The sequence below is a fragment of the Sardina pilchardus genome, chromosome 12 (genome assembly GCF_963854185.1).
Source record: "Sardina pilchardus chromosome 12, fSarPil1.1, whole genome shotgun sequence".
Taxonomy (NCBI): domain Eukaryota; kingdom Metazoa; phylum Chordata; class Actinopteri; order Clupeiformes; family Clupeidae; genus Sardina; species Sardina pilchardus.
In genome coordinates this window covers 3,851,361-3,869,068 of record NC_085005.1, presented here as the reverse complement: position 1 = coordinate 3,869,068, position 17,708 = coordinate 3,851,361, and the positions used below count along the sequence as shown (strand labels likewise).

General features: G+C 44.3%; 2 protein-coding genes across 4 annotated transcripts; one reads left to right on the top strand and one right to left on the bottom strand.

The window, feature by feature from the left end:
* Window positions 1–704: 704 nt before the first annotated feature.
* rpf2 (ribosome production factor 2 homolog) lies at window positions 705–8,885 on the bottom strand. Of its 2 annotated transcripts, none has more exons than XM_062550634.1 (10): window positions 8,868–8,885; window positions 4,344–4,476; window positions 4,179–4,216; window positions 4,006–4,045; window positions 3,830–3,911; window positions 3,658–3,734; window positions 3,447–3,546; window positions 3,243–3,345; window positions 1,368–1,512; window positions 705–1,174 (listed from the first exon to the last, which is right to left on the bottom strand). In XM_062550634.1, the coding sequence occupies exons 2-10, from the start codon at window positions 4,398–4,400 to the stop codon at window positions 938–940; spliced, it is 879 nt and encodes a 292-aa protein (XP_062406618.1). In that variant the 5' UTR covers window positions 4,401–4,476; window positions 8,868–8,885; the 3' UTR covers window positions 705–937. The 2 variants fall into 2 exon arrangements, with proteins under 2 accessions (XP_062406618.1, XP_062406617.1); XM_062550633.1 differs by lacking the exon at window positions 8,868–8,885 and adding an exon at window positions 4,788–4,903.
* Window positions 8,163–17,046, top strand: gopc (golgi-associated PDZ and coiled-coil motif containing). Of its 2 annotated transcripts, XM_062550631.1 has the most exons (9): window positions 8,163–8,691; window positions 12,041–12,205; window positions 12,444–12,467; window positions 13,975–14,150; window positions 14,903–15,068; window positions 15,341–15,436; window positions 15,585–15,749; window positions 16,183–16,360; window positions 16,876–17,046. In XM_062550631.1, exons 1-9 carry the CDS (start codon window positions 8,434–8,436, stop codon window positions 16,995–16,997), a joined length of 1,350 nt encoding a protein of 449 aa, XP_062406615.1. In that variant the 5' UTR covers window positions 8,163–8,433; the 3' UTR covers window positions 16,998–17,046. The 2 variants fall into 2 exon arrangements, with proteins under 2 accessions (XP_062406615.1, XP_062406616.1); XM_062550632.1 differs by lacking the exon at window positions 12,444–12,467.
* Window positions 17,047–17,708: the final 662 nt, after the last annotated feature.

Sequence of the window (17,708 nt, the reverse complement as noted above, 5' to 3'; positions counted from 1 at the left end):
TTATGTTGCGGCTTAGAGCCGGGTCGTAACAAGCGTATGTAGCAACCAGCCAACATCAGCACAGCAGTATAAACAAGAGGGGCACACCTGATAAAGTCTCCAGGCTGGAATGCTCAAAAGTGTTAAAAATGTACCTGAAGTGGTCAGAAGGGGTTGAAGGTCATGAAACCGTGCCCAAAATTCACATTCCTAATAGAGAACCCAGATCTTAGCATATACATGAAATTCTGATCTATGTCCATAGACTTCAATGGAACAGTTGCTGCCTCTGCTCTGCATAAAGGGGGATTTTGACCCTCCCTCTTGTGATTTGGGTTCCAGGAAGTGGCTTCTCATGAAGTATCTTGCTCCGCCCTTAATGATCTTTGCCTCCATGCCATCCTTCACCCTGGCATCACAATGAGCCCAAAGACTTCACCAACTCCAGATTTCAGTAGATCATTAGAGGGCAAATTTCCCAAAACAGTCTTTTTGTATCAGTTTGTGGTATAGAGTATAATACGATCAGTGTGAATGGTTGCAGTATTTTACAATAACGATACAAAAACGATTCAGCTTATCATATTCTAACCACTCAGGCAATCAGTTCAAAAAGCCTATAAACTTTAAGCAACTCCCTCCCGTTAGCATTAGCTTGCTAGTTGCTTTTTAATATTTTTTGTAAGGTATCGATTTAGAACTAGCCTGACTCACATACAGTATGGTTCCAGTACACGATTTATTGCATTATACAATACAGGATATATGATCTCGCATTACATTTGCACCACTGGTATGCACAGATTCGCCTCCACAGCTTGCTAGGTTTTATGAGCAGTAAAAAACAAAGACACGAGGTCAAAATACCTCACAGAACTCGACAACTGGCACTCCTCAGCCAAGAGCCATCACATCACTTTGTAAATGTCCATGTCAGAGCCTACTGTGACTGGCTCAGTCACTCATCTGTTCTGAGTTTCTTTGGCGACTTTGACTCTTCTGTGGTGGCTCTCTCTCCCTTCCTCTTGTTTAGTCCTTCCATCTCTGACTCCTCTGTGGTGGCCATCTTTCCCTTCCTCTTCTTTAGTCCCTTCATCTTTCGCGTCTGCAGTTTGCCCAGGTCTTGTTTCTGCATGTGCAGGCGGCCATACTTGGTGCCAAAGGCATCATGGGATATGTTCTTCTTCTTCTTGGGCTGTGGAGATGGGTCGATACAAAGAGCATTTGCGAATTAGTACCCAGTTAGATGATGTATTGCCTATGTAACCTCTTGTAAACTCTACTGGTGCCATATTCTACTATTCATGATATACTGCTAGAAGTATTCCCCATGATAATAATGTCATATTGCTCAAGTTCAGTAAAATGGGATTAAGCTCTTTGTGTACCTTGAGGGCTTTGGGTTGTCTGTGTGCAGTCTTATACAAGTCATCAGATGCTAGATGAGTTCTTCTCAGGACAAAATCAAATGAAGGTCCAATCTCTTCCAGTTCAATCCTTGGAGTCCGACAGCCAGATTTTTTCAGCAGAACTCTGTTTAGAAAGAGAGAGAAAATGTGGTATTCGCACATTAGCAGTTAATTCTATATTAAATACGCAACCATGCAGACATCTAGAATTAACTCAACCTGACATTTCTGTGATTGCTTGGCTTGTTAACGACTGCGTTACGTTCTTCTTGTTCTTTCTGACACATTAACAGTCAATGACTGTTAACATGTTAAGGATACCCCATTGCTAGTGATTTGTAGTACTGTTTTACATCAGTGGCATTAACCCAGAACACTGACAACCTGTCAGCAGAGCTAAGAAGGCTGATGAAAGGGTAGTGGGGGAGTGTTAGCCTCTTTGGCGTAAACACATTTCATGCCTGACTTTGTTTGTAGGGCATGCCAAGTTCACTCCCTAAACTCATAAGGAACATCTCATTCCAGTGTCACTTAACTGCAGTTGCAGAATGAATCATCACAATGCACTTAAGAATGTCAATGTATGCACAGTGCACACACATATGAAAGGTTGTGATTATTTCAACACTGCACACAGGGACTGAGGCAGGATGTTGGCAATAATAAAAAAGAATATACTGCATGAAATAAAGCTCAAGTGACCAATTCAAATGCACACACTTGTGGAAATAATTCAGCCTCTCAATGTATTTTGGCAGAAATGCATTGCAGTGGTTTATGAATGAATGAATGAATGAATGAATGAATGAATGAATGAATGAATGAATGAATGAATATATACTTTTTTGATCCTGTGAGGGAAATTCAGTTCTCTGCATTTAACCCAATTTAACCGAATTAGTGAACACACAGCACACAGTGAACACACAGTGAGGTGAATCACACAACCCAGAGCAGTGAGCTGCCTGCCCAACCAGCGGCGCGGGGAGCAGTGAGGGGTTAGGTGCCTTGCTCAAGGGCACTTCAGCCATGGTGGACTGGTCAGGGATCGAACCGGCAACCCTCCGGTTACAAGCCCGGTGCGCTAACCAGTACACCACGGCTGCCCACAAATAAATAAAGTCTTAAGACAAGCACAAATGGCATCAGTTTCTAATAGTCTAAGCTGGTCTATAGCCAGTACCCCAAAGCACATATGCCATGGCCCTGAGCATGTGTAATCCATCCATGATAACTCATTCAGCTTTCTGGACTTTGGTCAAATGAACTCCTGATTTGTCATAACACAGAGGAACCCAAGAGGCCACAATAGTCAAACATTATTAATCAGATCTACATATACTCTGCCCACTACATTCTCTTTCCAGTATACTGCAGGAATAAAGATTCCTGTGTGAAAAGCAGAGAAAGCACATAACATATATTAGAATTAACAATTTGATCAAGCCTCATGCCACTGGGCATTAGTGGCACTTTGCAATGTGTGCAGACTACCGAGCCATAGTGCAGAGAGGTTAGATGGTTAGATAGATAGATAGATAGATAGATAGATAGATACTTTATTGATCCCCAAGGTTCTACACCCACATAAGAAATACCACCTACAGGGACTGCCACACCATGTCAATACACTATGCTCTGAGTGCAACACAAATGAAATAACCACACACAAATGTTTGGCATGTCTGCAACATTTCTGCTCCATGAAGGTCTCCCAGCCCACCATTGTGCTGAGCTGACTCAAGGCTAAATGAACCAAAACCATAATTATTGAGTTGTTTCCCTGAAACAATATATTTCTGGGACTCATCTATTCAGGAAATGAATATCTGATCAACAACTAAAAAGGCATACTTGTAGCTACGCAAGTAGATCTTCCCCTCCAGAGCTGTGAAGTGCAGTACGTGCTCCAGGCCTGCCAAACGGACCGATGACACAGCGGGTCCTCTGAAGAAATCTACCAGAGCAAACCAGACAAGACATGAGGAGGTAAGACAACACCAAAATACCCCCGAGATGAGCCAAAGCATCTTAGCAATACAACAGTTAATGGTGTACCTATCAAGACGCTCTTCAGGCGTTTGTGTTCATTGTCTATGTCAAAGGCCTCCCCTGCAAACACCAGCAGAGGCTTGGTGCCCTCTGGACACTTGCTCACCTGCCCATCAAATAAACAAGAATAACAGAGTGAGTTAGCAGCTCATGTATAACAAACATGAGATGTGAATAAATGTACAACAATGATATCTCAAACAACATTCATGTTTACCTTAATATCTTTCAATGGAGTAAACTTCTCCACACCCAACTCAATCATGTCCAGCACATGATAATCAAACAAGCGGCCTGTAATAATAAACAAAAACAACAACACAACATGAACACCATCTCTCTTCCTGTATGAGTTGTAAGCCAATGTCTATGGCATTTCCAAAGCTTACCAAAAACAAGGTTGTTTGGCCGTTTCTTATTATGGGAACCAAACAAAAACAATGAGCAATCTGATTTTTTGGAGAAGAATTCCTGTGAAGACAAACCCAATTAAAGTTAACAGAAAAACAAACATGAATGAATAGGCTATTCACTAAATGTAAGTTTCTGGGATTCTTTTACTCACCAAAGATGTTGAGTCTTCAAACGGTCTCATTATGTTCTTCCTATAATGCAACAGATCAAAGTCAATATTCTGAATGAAGCTACAAAGTTGGCAAACAATCAGCTTAAAGCAGTTTTATGCTTACTTCTACCTTATGCGTAGGGTAAACAAGCACAACATAGCATGTCACTTACTTTTTGTACATCACTGCATTTGGTTTCTTCAAGGCATACTGCAAAATATATCATCCAGGTCATCTGACATGTTAAACCATTGAATAATACAACGACATTTCAATAGAGCTGAATTAATGCAGGTGGGTCTGTGAACAGAGGACCCAGGCTTTCGTGCCAACTCACAATATCTTTCAGTGCCTGAGTGACTGTCTCAGTTGCGTTCCCTCCTTTCATTATCATCGCATTCTTAACGTTTTCCGTAAGTTTGGGCTCTCTGCTCTGAAGAAAACGTTTCGACCTCTTCGTCTTCGGCTTCCTGATGGAAAAACGAAATGGCAATTTTGTAGATCATATTGTCAACTGTGGGGTAATGATTCCAGGGAAAACACTTAGCTACAATGAACGTAAGCCACATCTCACTGGTAAAGGAGATTAATCAGGGAATTTAGTATCAACATGAAAAAGGTTGAACACCATGTGAACTCAGTAGAGGCAGCATTTTCGCTACAGCACGGCTAACATTTGCGTTGGCTTTAACTATAAGCCACTATATTTCAACAAGGTCGTAGTTGTTATCCCTAAATGACATGTCCACGCGAACGAGCAATTATGAAAAAGATTACTTACACTATTCCATCGGTGTACGTCATTTTAGCCCCAAATATGACAATATTTCGTATGAAAGATTTGTTTACACGTGAATCACATGTGGGTCTGACTCTCAACGAGAAGCAGGCAGGATGTTGAGTACCTACGTGATTCGCAATATCCGGAATTGAAAAAAGCTTGATGCACCGCTGCCATCTACTGGTGGGACGTGGTCATAAGGCTAACGTTTTTCACCTTGCAGAAGGTAGGCCTACAATGAGGGGTGTAGTGGTAAAATAAGAGGTGTGTAAACTTTGAATTCTATGATCACAGTAAGGTGTAGCCTAACTGCGCCATAGTTTATCGGATAAAAAAAGTGATGTGTACACTTGATGAGTGTACACATTGTGAATGTGATACACTTGATGAGTGTACACATGGTGAATGTGGATAATATAGGCTACAGTGTGATTTTTGAATGTAACTCGTTTGAGAGGTGGATAAATTCTAATAAGTGGTGGATACATTTTATTACTGAAATTACAGAGGTGGATAAACTGTGTTTGCTTGTGTTTCGCCTCCACTACAAGCCTTTGTACAATTAAGCAATTAATAGGCCTAGGTAAATTTTAGGTTTCTTCTGGCTAGACCTAATACGCAAGAGATATAGCCTACTGTAACTGGGAGAAGAAGAAAAAAAGTCAAATATAAAATGCCTGTCCAAAATGATTTACAGGTTTATCAAGTTCAGTCAAGTTTATTTATATAGCACATTAATGTGCTTTAGCCATACATAAACAAAAGCGTAGTAAATAAAAGCATAGAAGGGCAGTTGACGGTGCTGGCAGTATAGGCTACTTTGGTTTTTTTAGCAACACAAAAGAGCAAGTGTCAACTGATGACATCACAACAAATGACCGAGCCCTACAGTAGGCCTACAGTAGAAAACAAAACAAAAACGTGCATCTCCATCAACTCTGCTTGAATAAAAGAGAACGATTTGATGTTGAACTTGATTTTATAGCATAGCACACAGATGTGACTCAACCCTAAGTGATAGGATGTCACCTGCAAAGAAACCTTCACATTTTAGAAGAGAGGGGATGTCAGACTTTCAATATAGGCCTACTGTAGGCCATTGAATGTAACAACAGAGGCAGTTCTTAAGGATCTTTGGTAACGAGTAACGAGGGCATTAATAGAAATGTAGTGAAGTGAAAAGTAACATTTTTGTCATTCAGATGTAGTGAAGTGAAAGTCATAAGTATTAAGAAAAAAAAATCAACTCAAGTGAAGTACAAATACTCAAAAACTGTACTGGGTGCATCTAGATTTCTAGGCTACTGTACTTAAAGGGATAATCCGGAGTGAAATGCACTTTAGATCAATTTTTCGGACTATTGGGAGTACATACGTTGAGTTGACACCAAAATCATGTCATTCGGATGTATTTTGAGAAAGTTCGCGCTCACCGTTTTTAGCCAAAACTCGTTAGCCTGGAAGTGACCGGGGCGTGTCCTTTCGCCGCTACAAAACGCTATTTTTATACCTCTTCTACTGTTCCAAACAACACTACACTTACGTGGTAGTGAGTAGAGGTTCCCTAAAGCCAAACCGAAGTATCCGCACGTCTTTATGTGGTCGGATAGAGAGTCCAGAATGAATTTAATCGAGTCCGTACCTTTCCGGAAATGTTAGTAAAGTGTTGTGAAAACGTTGCTAGCTGCAACAGCGACATTTCCGGAAAGGTACTGACTCGATTAAATTCATTCTGGACTCTCTATCCGACCACATAAAGACGTGGGGATACTTCAGTTTGGCTTTAGGGACCCTCTACTCACTACCACGTAAGTGTAGTGTTGTTTGGAACAGTAGAAGAGGTATAAATATAGCGTTTTGTAGCGGCGAAATGACATGCCCGAGTCACCTCCAGGCTAACGAGTTTTGGCTAAAAACGGTGAGCTCGAACTTTCTCAAAATACATATGACATGATTTTGGTGTCAACTCAACGTATGTACTCCCAATAGTCCGAAAAATTTATCTAAAGTGCATTTCACTCCGGATTATCCCTTTAAGTACAGTACTTAAATGTACTTTGTTACTGCCCACCTCTGTAAATTGGGGCAATAGTTAAAACAAATAGTTTAATAAGTGAAGTAGCCTACATAATAGGCCTAATTAAAAAGAAAACAAAGACACAAGAATAATTAAGACAGATTCATAATTTGTAACTCATTAGCAGTATTTTTTGAGAAAGCTATACTCCTTTGGAGTGAACAGGAAGATCCTCACAGTTTTTTACACCTCCACCATTGAAAGTGTACTGACTTTTTCATCTATATGCTGGTTTCACTCCCTCTCCATCAAAAATAAGAATCACCTCCAGAGCATTGTGCACACATGTTCTAAGATCATTGGCCACCCTCTTCAGTCACTGACATCGCTGCATGATAAGGCTACACTAAGAAAAGCCAACTCTATCTTGGAAGACACTACTCATGTTCTATATGGAGTTTTTGAATGGCTGCCCTCTGGCAGGCGTCTGCGCTGTCCTCTTGCTAGGACTGACAGGAGTCTTATGCTGTGTTATGTCTTATATGTCACTATGCCTGCACAGAGAAATTGCCCCTCTGGGATAAATAAAGTTTTTTGAATTGAATTGAATTGAATTGAAGGCATCTAGGCCTACTCTACACTTTCTCATCAACAGCATAGGCTAGCCCTTATTTGCCAGCACAGTAATCAAAATTGTGCTAGTTTCTCTGATGATGCCTGTTATTTGAAAATGTCCCACCACCATGCGTGAAGTGAACACAGACGATTCTGGAAGAAAGCACCAAGATTTTAAGAACTGTTAGATTTCTGATTTCTGTTTTATTTATTATATTATATTATAGGGCTATAGCCTATACCTCTTCATGGCAATATTTTGAGAAACTGATATTTTGTTTAGATTTTCATGAGCCAGGGTACATTTCTAGACCTAAACAAGGCCTAAACAATATAATGCAACATTATATAATTTGTAGCCTATGATCTTTTTCTCGTTGGTATGTAGGCTAGTCTTTTCACATGTGCCTATGTCATTTCCAGTGAGAACAGACGAATTGGTCGAGTCTTAAAATCAAACAGTGTGTCAAACAGCCAAATCAGGGTTTAGGAATGATCAAATCAACAGATCAACAGCAGATTTGGGGACTTGGAAATATATTAACTTTTGAATTAATCATCACAAGCATATTACACTTAAAGTTTCTCTTTTTACATAATTTACAGTAGGCATAGGCTAAGTATAGCCTACATATAATCTGATAATTTCACTTTTCCTCCTGATTTAATCCTAACTCCACAGTCGACTATTTTTCCTTGCAGAGGGAGGCACAACTGTGTGGCAGACTGTAGCAGTTGATTTTGAAATAGATTCCACTCCGGTTTTGGATTTCCTGGTCGGATGAGAGGTGTAAATAGGAGTCTACAAGAACCTCTGCGTCGATTACATTTAGCTTCGTTGTCATTATTAAGCAACGTCGGGCGACTTAAAGAAATACCATCATCTAAAGCCTAATATTGAAAAACAAGGCGCTGTCTTTCTTCGTCAAGCGGACGAAGCTGCTAGCGTTTTTAGCTACATTAACGTTAGTTAGCTAAGTTAGCTAGTAAGCTAAGCTCGGTCACTCTCCTGAAATGTCTGCTTCGCCTGCTGCGCAGTCATCGTCTTTGGCCGGTCCTGGTTCAGGGATGTCAATGTTTAGGTGGTTAGAGGTGCTCGAAAAAGAGTTTGATAAAGCATTTGTGGATATTGACTTACTGTTGGGAGAAATCGACCCCGATCAAGCAGATATTACGTACGAGGGCCGCCAGAAGATGACAAGTCTGAGCTCCTGTTTTGCTCAGCTATGCCATAAAGCACAAACAATTTTCCAACTTAATCACAAACTTGAGGTTGGTATAATTTGTGGTAACATTATGTTTAATGGTTACTAATGTAACATCTCTCAACAATTGTGGTTAAGTGATGTTGCTATCTGTGTCTTACCCATGTGTGGTTACCAATAGTTTGCTGTCAGTAAATAGCTGCTACTTGGTTAACATGCTTTTTTTTAAAATTTATAACTCACCATGAAACGAGATGTTGAAAATGTTAGCAGCTACATTTCCTGATCCGGTTGTGGCGTAACTTCATAGCCCAGATGATCAGGCTGGTCAGTGGTGTGACCTGCCAGTGTAGAAATGCTTCACGTTATGTGAGCCCATAAACTCTTAGTTTAGAACAGAGAGGCTTTTACACGCTGAAATACGTTAATAATATTTTGCTCAGTGGGATTACTGTCTCACCCAAGTGTGTCAAATGTGCCATGACTGCATCTGGGCAACTAACCAGAACACCATGTTGGTTTTTGGGCAGTGAAGCATACTAGTCCAGCATTTGGGGGCAATTTGTTTTGTATTTAGATAGAGATAGGATAGATAGCTTATTTGAGTGAGGGGCTTAATGAGAATCGGCACCGATAGGTCTCGTTAATGTCTGCTGCTGGTAAGACTGTGGCCATGATATGTAGGCTGTAAAAGTGCTATATGGGATGCTCTGGTCATCTGAGATAGGAAGAATACTGGGTCAGGATGTGGCATCAACACATCTACACTACAGCTGTGGTGAATAAAAAAAGAGAATTATAGTACATGCTACATAGTATGGATATTGTTTTGTTTCTGGCAAAACAGCTGTTCGTGCTGATTTAATGATTAGACTGCACGTTTCTCTATTCAAAGGACCAAGTAATGAAGGCAGTTAAGCACAGTGAGCTTTTGTCAAAAGCAGGACAGACATGTAGAACAAGTCTGTTTGCATGATGTTACTGATGTCCGATAGATGGGAAACAGCTGTCACAGACTGTTTACTGTGGGACTGGAAAAGAGACACTTCCCCTCTTACTGTATGTATTGTAGTGTACTGTAGGACCACTTCGTCCAGGCTGATGAGTGCATTAATGTAGTGTAGATAGCTACAGATGCTTAGATGTTTAAATCCAATGATTATTAATTGAGCTGTGTAATATAAACTAATCTAGATTCCTCCTAAAAGCTTATGAAATACTACTCAAATGAAAATATGTAAGGGATAACGGCCGACGAGGTGACCGGTTCGATGGAAATAATGGCTAGGTGGAGGTCTAGAACTCCGGCGACGTGCGAAGCACGGAGACGGAGTTACCTCCGCCGTGCCATTATTTCCATCGAACCGGTCGACCTCGAAGGCCGTTATCCCGCTTATCTCCCGTTTGTATTCATAACCTGTATATTTAGAACATAGTTTTATTCCACCGTTGCGTCCGTTAACATCGTTAAAACTGTCTTGACTGTGGGACTACTTTCCGCCACATATCAACTTTCTACTTGCAGGACAAAACTGCCGTTACTAGTTCTAAATGGATGGTTGCTATGGCCAAAAGCCAGTCGTTAGTTCTAAATGGCTGGTTGCTACGGCCAAAAGCCAGTCGTTAGTTCTATCTCTGCCGTTGTCAAGCGGGCATTTCCCAGGATTCTGATTAACTTTAACTTTGAAAGATCGCTACTTTTATAGCCTACATGGCATCCAACTAGCTACAATCCACCTCCGTCATATGCTACAATGTTACTACTTCTGCACGTCTGTATTTCAGCTTGGATGCAACGTGACAGTTCATTTAAACTTCGCAACGAGTTTGGCGAATTAATATTCAAGTGTGATACGGGAACTACTTCGAAGGTAGCAGGTTATACGAAGTTAATGGCCACCCCATTAGCCAATCAGAGAAGAGAATTCCATTGTTGAGGGAGATAAGGAGGGATAAAAATATGCACATCAGCTACTCTCAACACCCTCACTACCACTATGATCACCCCACCCACTGCATGGCCACGGCAGGTTTGGCCAGTTGGCACCTCAGCTGTGGCCCATGTCTGGTCTCCCAAAGGAGCATGGTGCACTAATCTGCTCCCTCTGTGCTGTTTAAAAAGGGTCTTTTAAGAAGTACTTTATTGAGTGTGGATGACAAACTGAAAGGTGCCATTATGCCTCCCCTGTGAATGTATTTAGCTTGCTGGGCTGGCCACTTCCAGACACAAGGTTGATACAATGACTCAGATCTATTTATTTATGTTTTATTTACTTTTAATGAACAAACTGCAGAAGGAAAACAATGAAAAGACACTTTCTGACGTTGTCATCTTGCCATCTGTATATGGATTTACTTGTAAGCAGTAGGGTAGATTTTTGTCCAGCCACAGAGTTAGCTTTTAAGCCCAGGCAGACTGCAGTCGGAGCGAGACATTTCCTGAAATCAGTGGGGCGCCGGTCATGGGAGCGATGATGGCACATCTCTGACATCCTCCCAGTTCTGCACCGTAAGTGCTTCTAGGCCCTTCCCTTGCAAAACGGCTTCCTCTTTGAAGATATGCTGGCAGTTGCATTTCTAGAAGGCCAATCATGTAGATATTGAACAGAATTGCAAATAGAGATGAAGATATGTGTGATTATATACAGTAGGCTTTAATGCAAAATAGGTGTCTCACCACTTCCTCATGGAATGTTGCTTGTCTGGTTGAGCAAGTGAATCTGACCTACAGTAGGCTTTAGGCTCAAGCTATATGTTGGGGGAATACATTTTCCATTCAGAAAGGAGGACAGTTAGGAAGTGATGTATGGTAGGACTGGCCTTATTCATGTAGCCATATATCCCATGTGGAGTTGCTATGTTTGACAATATGCTCATTTTAATTGCACTTTCAAGAGGCTGCAAAGTTAGCGAACAATCTGAAAAACAGGCAGTTAGTGGTTCAGGTTTATGAGCTGCCCCAGATGTTCCTGGTTTTTTTTCCGTAGCAGCAACAGCTGTAGTGTGAGATTCTAAAATATCCCCCATTAGATCACACTGTTCCGTGCCATCCTGCCTCAGAGAGCTTAGCCAAGCTTCCGCAGTGGGGCCTCATTAATAAGTCAGTGGCCTGTCAGAGAAGGCAGCGCGAGTTCCCGCTCTTCGTGTCGCCCCAGCTCCCAAAGCATTGTCCAGGGCCTGGGCATAGAGTAGTGCGCGGAGCACTGTAATACTAACGGTCCTGGCACAAGTCAATGTTCAGCAGATCTCAAATTCAGAGAACGTCTCTCCAAGAACAACAGCAAGTAGAGCATGCTTCGTTTGAGATATCCCTTCCACTTCAGTGGTGTTTCAAATGCTCATCTAAAAAAAGTGTTTCTGCAGTGGTCCTGTGCTATGTTGACCCCATGGCTGGTGTGCGGTGTGTTCTCCCACAGGCCCAGCTGGTGGACCTGAAGTCCGAACTGGCTGACGTCCAGGGCGAGAAATCGTTGGTGGAGAGGGAGGTGCACGACCAGCTGCTGCAGCTGCATGCCCTGCAACTCCAGCTCAGCGCCAAGGCTGGCCAGGCCGTGGACTCGGACTCCATCAAGGACCGCATGGTGGGCACTGGTTTGGTTTCCTCTCCTCCTCTCTCCCTCCCCTTCTGGACTAGCTACTCCTCGTCTCAGTCTTTCTTGCCATTGATCTCATTAACAGCTAGTGAAGCTCAAGTCTAAACCCCACCCGAGTGTGGTAGAGTGTGGTCAGTGCTGTATGCGCTGCAGGCTACTCCTCATGTCGGAGCTGTGAATGTATCCCCTGCCGTGCTAACATCCAAACTCCTCTCTTGTTTTAAAGCCTGTCCCCGCGGTGGAGGAGATGGTAAGTGCAGCATGTGATGTGTCCCATGTGCTTGTGTGTGTCCGTGTCCCGTCGTCCCGCTGACCTCATCTGCCCCGGTTTTTGTCATCTAAAACGTCCCAGTAACGTCGTAATGAAGGTCTCAGCATGAGGGCGGACTTCATTCAGACAGTTAGGTTGCAGACACTGACAGCTGAGCACCTGTAAATGGACGAGGGAAGGTGTAAATGTGGTGCAGAGATCAGCTGTTGGGCACAGTTAGCGCCAGGGCCCCGTTGGCCATCTAGTGCTACTACAGTGAGTGAGAGCATGTTGGGTTTGGAGTCCTGAGTGTCTAGACGCAGTGTTCTGGTAGAGATATAATATGTGTTCCATCAGTAGACTAAATCCTCAAGGGCCTTCACACTCCAGGTCACTGTGGCGTAGTGCATGCATCTGAATTTGAAGCTCATTGGGGGAAATAACCATTAAACCACTTAACCGGTGACTGGTTTTTAACAACATTTGTGTTTACATTAACGTTCTTTCACTTCAGACTCTTAAGAGGGTTTCTGAAGACATTATTTTTTAACAAACCTAATTCAAATGCCACACTTACCTGCTGTGTTTCTATGTGTGTGTGTTGTTGTCGTCGTCGTTGTTGCTGTTGTTGTTGTTGTTGTTGTTTGTGACCTTTACAACTTACTGTTTATGTTGTGTGGGAGATATTTTCTTCCTGTGTGCCAATGTGAGAGACTGCAGGGGACGCTGCCCCCACCGCCACCACTAGTCTCTGCTAGCATTAGCTGGCCATCATCCACCATCTAATGGTGCATTCCATTTGTCCTCCTCGTAGGCCATTTTTCGGATGGAATGCCCCCTGAGGTTGTATTCCTACTTGTCAGACCCAAATTTAAATCTGAGTACCCTGAGTTTAAAGTTCCAAAATGGGTGCACCTATTACAGTAAATGAGAGTCATAGATATGCACTGTTTACTTGCACTTCTGTACTCTTTGTGGCTTATTTAATTAGTGTCCAAGCTCTATCTGTCACTATGTCAAATGTTGTTACAACATTTGTTTGTATACAATACTTTGTTACAAACTGGTATTGCTGTATCTGGTAACAATCACAAAACGGGGGCATTTTTTTCTTACGACTTAACCACTGAAAGGCATTCAACTCCCGTCTTTACCCAGTTACCACTTACAAGACAAATGGAACGCAGCACTAGCCACCACCAGCCCCCCGGGCCTTTCAGGCCCTCCACCCCTCCCCCCCGCCTCTAGCTCCAGCAGACAGCAGGGTCCGAGAGCACAGTCAAGCCCATCTCTCTGCACACATTAACCATTAACTCCTCCACTTCTCTCTCTGTATTCTTGTGTGTGTGTGTGTGTGTGTGTGTGTGTGTGTGTGTGTGTGTGTGTGTGTGTGTGTGTGTGTGTGTGTGTGTGTGTGTGTGTGTGTGTGTGTGTGTGTGTGTGTGTGTGTGTGTGTGTGTGTGTGTGTGTGTGTGTGCGCATGCGCGTGCTGGTACACGCCTGACAGGAGAAGGAGCGGGAGGCCAACAAGAAGGAAAAGATGAAGGAGGCCAAGCTGGATGCCGAGGTGAAGATGCACAAGAAAGAGAACGACTCCCTCCGCAGACACATTGCGGTACTGCAGGCTGAGGTGTACGGGGCGCGCCTGGCTGCCAAGTACCTGGACAAGGAGCTGGCGGGGAGGTGAGCCAGAGTCAGGCTTCGGCTGAGAAGCCCTGCCAACCAACCCTCGCTCACTGCATCCAGTGTTGTCTGGAACATCTCCTTTGGCTTCTTTGCTAGGGACATAGCAATGTATTCACTGCTGAATGTTGAAAGGAGACATGTTGGTGTGGGTAGAGAATGTGTTAGACGAGGTGGTGTAGTATTCATGTGTCCTGCGTGTATGTGGTGGTGTAGTAGTATTCATGTGTCCTGTGTGTGATGGTGTTGTAGTATTCATATAGTATGTCCTGTGTGTATGTGGTGGTGTTGTAGTACTCATGTGTCCGGCATACTGTATATGGTGGTGTAGTATTCATGTGTCTTGCGTGTGTGGTGGTGTAGTATTCATGTGTCCTGTGTGTGGTGGTGTTGTAGTATTCATGTGTTCTGTGTGCATGTGGTCTGTGTGGTGGTGGTGTAGTACTCATGTGTCCTGCGTGTGTGGTGTGTGTGGTGGTGGTGGTGTAGTATTCATGTGTCCTGTGTGTGTGTGGTGGTGTTGTAGTATTCATGTGTCCTGTGTGTGTGGTGGTGGTTTAGTATTCATGTGTCCTGCGTGTGTGTGTGGTGGTGGTGGTGTAGTATTCATGTGTCCTGCATGTGTGGTGGTGGTGTAGTAGTATTCATGTGTCCTGTGTGTGTGGTGGTGGTGGTGTAGTATTCATGTGTCCTGCATGTGTGGTGGTGGTGAAGTAATATTCACGTGTCCTGTGTGTGTGGTGCGTCTGCAGAGTGCAGCAGATCCAGCTGCTGGGCCGCGACATGAAGGGGCCGGCGCACGACAAACTGTGGAACCAGCTGGAGGCTGAGATTCACCTGCACCGCCACAAGACGGTCATCCGGGCGTGCAGGGGCCGCAACGACTCAAAGAAGCCCTTAGCCTCTCCTGTGGGCCATGTAAGCTATGGAGGACTGACCGCAACACCTTTTGTAGCTCTCATGGCAACCTGTTTATGGCAGCATGTCTAATGTCTATGTATGTTGACATGTTTATTGCTGAGGTTGTAAGCTAGCACACACCAAACATTAACCGAAAGCAAACAACTATGTAATGAGGTGGCCTTCATGAAGATTCTGCTTCTAATATGTGTCCAGGGAGAATGACATATCCCTTGATAAAGAGTATGGTAGACATCTGAATGCTGATCTGGTGTGTCTGTGTGTTTCAGGACCCGGACTGCCTCAAGAAGACTCAAGGTGTGGGCCCCATTCGCAAAGTGGTCCTGACTAAAGAAGACCACGAGGGCCTCGGAATCTCCATCACGGTAAGACCCAGAGGTGACACAGGACAGCCTTGTCCTCTCACCCCCCTTCTCTCTCCCTCTCCCTCTCCTCTCCCTCTCCCTCTCCCTCTCCTGCTCCTGCTCCTGCTCCTTCTCCTCATATGCCTGTGGCCTGCTCCTGTGTGTGCAGGGGGGGAAGGAGCACGGCGTGCCCATCCTGATCTCCGAGATCCACCCTGCCCAGCCGGCCGAGCGCTGCGGGGGGCTGCACGTGGGCGACGCCATCCTGGCCGTCAACAGCATCAACCTGAGAGACGCCAAACACAAGGAGGCCGTCACCATACTCTCACAGCAGGTCTGGCACACACACACACACACACACACACACACACAAACAAACAAACTCACTTATCCAGGCACATGCATACACAAACAGACTTATCCCAGCACATACAGAGACAGGCTTTCATTCATATGCCTGTACTGTGGCCTATGTGGCCCTGCTCTTTATGAAGTTGAGCCTCCAGGCAGACGGTGACTATAGAGCTCACAGCTCACTAATCGATTCTGAAGTAGGAACATGGTTGGGTGTCACCAAGGACACAGCTGGGGCGCTCCTTAGGGAACACAACTGGAGAGCCCCTCCACTGTTGTGCTGGAGCTCACGGTAGCTTGTGAATGAGGTCAAGTGTGTTGCTGCAGAGGAGAGAAAAGGGAGTTTAAGCTGCTCCATGAAGTGAATACACTGGATGACCTAGGTGTTTTGTGTGTGTATTGTCTGTCTTAAGAGGGGAGAGATAGAGTTCGAGGTGGTGTACGTGGCCCCTGAAGTGGACTCTGACGATGAAAACGTGGAGTACGAGGACGAGAGCGGCCATCGCTACCGCCTCTACCTGGACGAGCTGGAGGAGGCCTCGGGCGGCAGCCGGAGCAACAGCAACGCTGACGCCAACACCTCCCTACAAGGCATGTGGCACTGCATCCGCCTGGCCAACACACCACACAGGCTTTACTCTTCCTCTCCGGCCACTGCTGTAGTTCCCACATATAGCTCAAGGCTTTACCCTTGAGAAGGGAAGATTTGGGTCACATTGAGGACTGTATGTCCAGTCTCTGCTGTGACTGAGATGAGTCTCATGACAGTTGCCTGATAATAGTAAGAATGTCTGATAATAGTGCTAATGGCCTTCAGAGACATATTTCAGGGCAGCCATTATCCTGCCGATATAGCTTCCTCTGTATGAACGGCAAGCTAGTAAACCATGCTTTCATTTACTTGCTATTGTTAATAAGGGAATTGGAACAACTGCTGTTTGTTACCCGGTGGTTATCTTTTATTTTGACAACATGAATGTGGATGCCATATCACCACCTTATTTTAGGAATTACTGTGGAGTTGGTTTCAGTGGTTATGGTTTCCAAAGCATTAAAAGCATGAAAGGTGAAGGTTTAAAGGGTGCTCTCTTCTTGTGCTCATGCAGCCGCCCTGGAGAAGATGTCTGTGAGCGACGGAGCTGAGAACGGAGACACGGGCATCTCGAGCGAGACCCCGTCTGAGGAGACGCCCTCCAAAGCAGCCGAGTCCTCCGAGAGCTCCTCGTAAGCCCAGGAGAGGAGCCGGGAGAGGAGAGGACCCGGAGGAGGAGGAGGAGGAGGAGTGGGGTTGGGTGGGAGTAGAGGGGGGTCTGATTGGTGGGATGGGACAACTAGCGAGTGGCTGGAGACTTTGTATATGTGTGATATAGCCAGTGTTTTTGTCACTATCTGAAAAGTGGCTGCATCAAAGTTCACTGGATGGAAGAGACCTATTTATGGGGTGGTGGGGAGGGACAGGGGAGGGCTGGTGGGTCTGGAGGCCTGGAGCAGTGGGAGCCAGGTCAGGAGCACCAACACTGAGGAGCGCTCAACTCTGTGGAAATACTCTCCCAACACTTGGATCTGCAATCTTTTCCCCCGTAGTTAGTCCCTTTGCTTTGAAGAGAGGGAAAATTAGTGCAAGATTTCCATGCCGAGAAGATGGTCTGTCAAGAGAAGAGCTACGAACTTGTCTCAAAAGACGTTATAGGACATATACTCTTGATGTCTCCTTTTTCTGTATAATCCAATGTGTGGTTACTGATGCCTTTGGCCTGATCTCTTGCGGCTCTAACTGTCAGTGCCATGAATGAAAGAGTAGGAACTCTGCATTTAACATTTTGTACACCTACTAACATGTCCCCATCCATGTAGACGGCACCCAGTTCCCGATAATCGGTTTGTAGATAATTGTCTGTAGTTCACATTCCGATTGATATGATTAAGCGAGAAGGTGGTG

Excerpts from the sequence above, each read along its gene's own strand:
- gopc (XM_062550631.1), top strand. The coding sequence starts at position 8,434 with ATGTCTGCTTCGCCTGCTGCGCAGTCATCGTCTTTGGCCGGTCCTGGT. Across the intron at positions 12,206-12,443 it reads ACTCCATCAAGGACCGCATG|CCTGTCCCCGCGGTGGAGGA; the intron begins GTGGGCACTGGT and ends CTTGTTTTAAAG. Across the intron at positions 15,069-15,340 it reads TAGCCTCTCCTGTGGGCCAT|GACCCGGACTGCCTCAAGAA; the intron begins GTAAGCTATGGA and ends TGTGTGTTTCAG.
- rpf2 (XM_062550633.1), bottom strand. The coding sequence starts at position 4,810 with ATGACGTACACCGATGGAATAGT. Across the intron at positions 4,217-4,343 it reads CTCAGGCACTGAAAGATATT|TATGCCTTGAAGAAACCAAA; the intron begins GTGAGTTGGCAC and ends TATATTTTGCAG. Across the intron at positions 3,735-3,829 it reads GCCAAACAACCTTGTTTTTG|GCCGCTTGTTTGATTATCAT; the intron begins GTAAGCTTTGGA and ends TTATTATTACAG.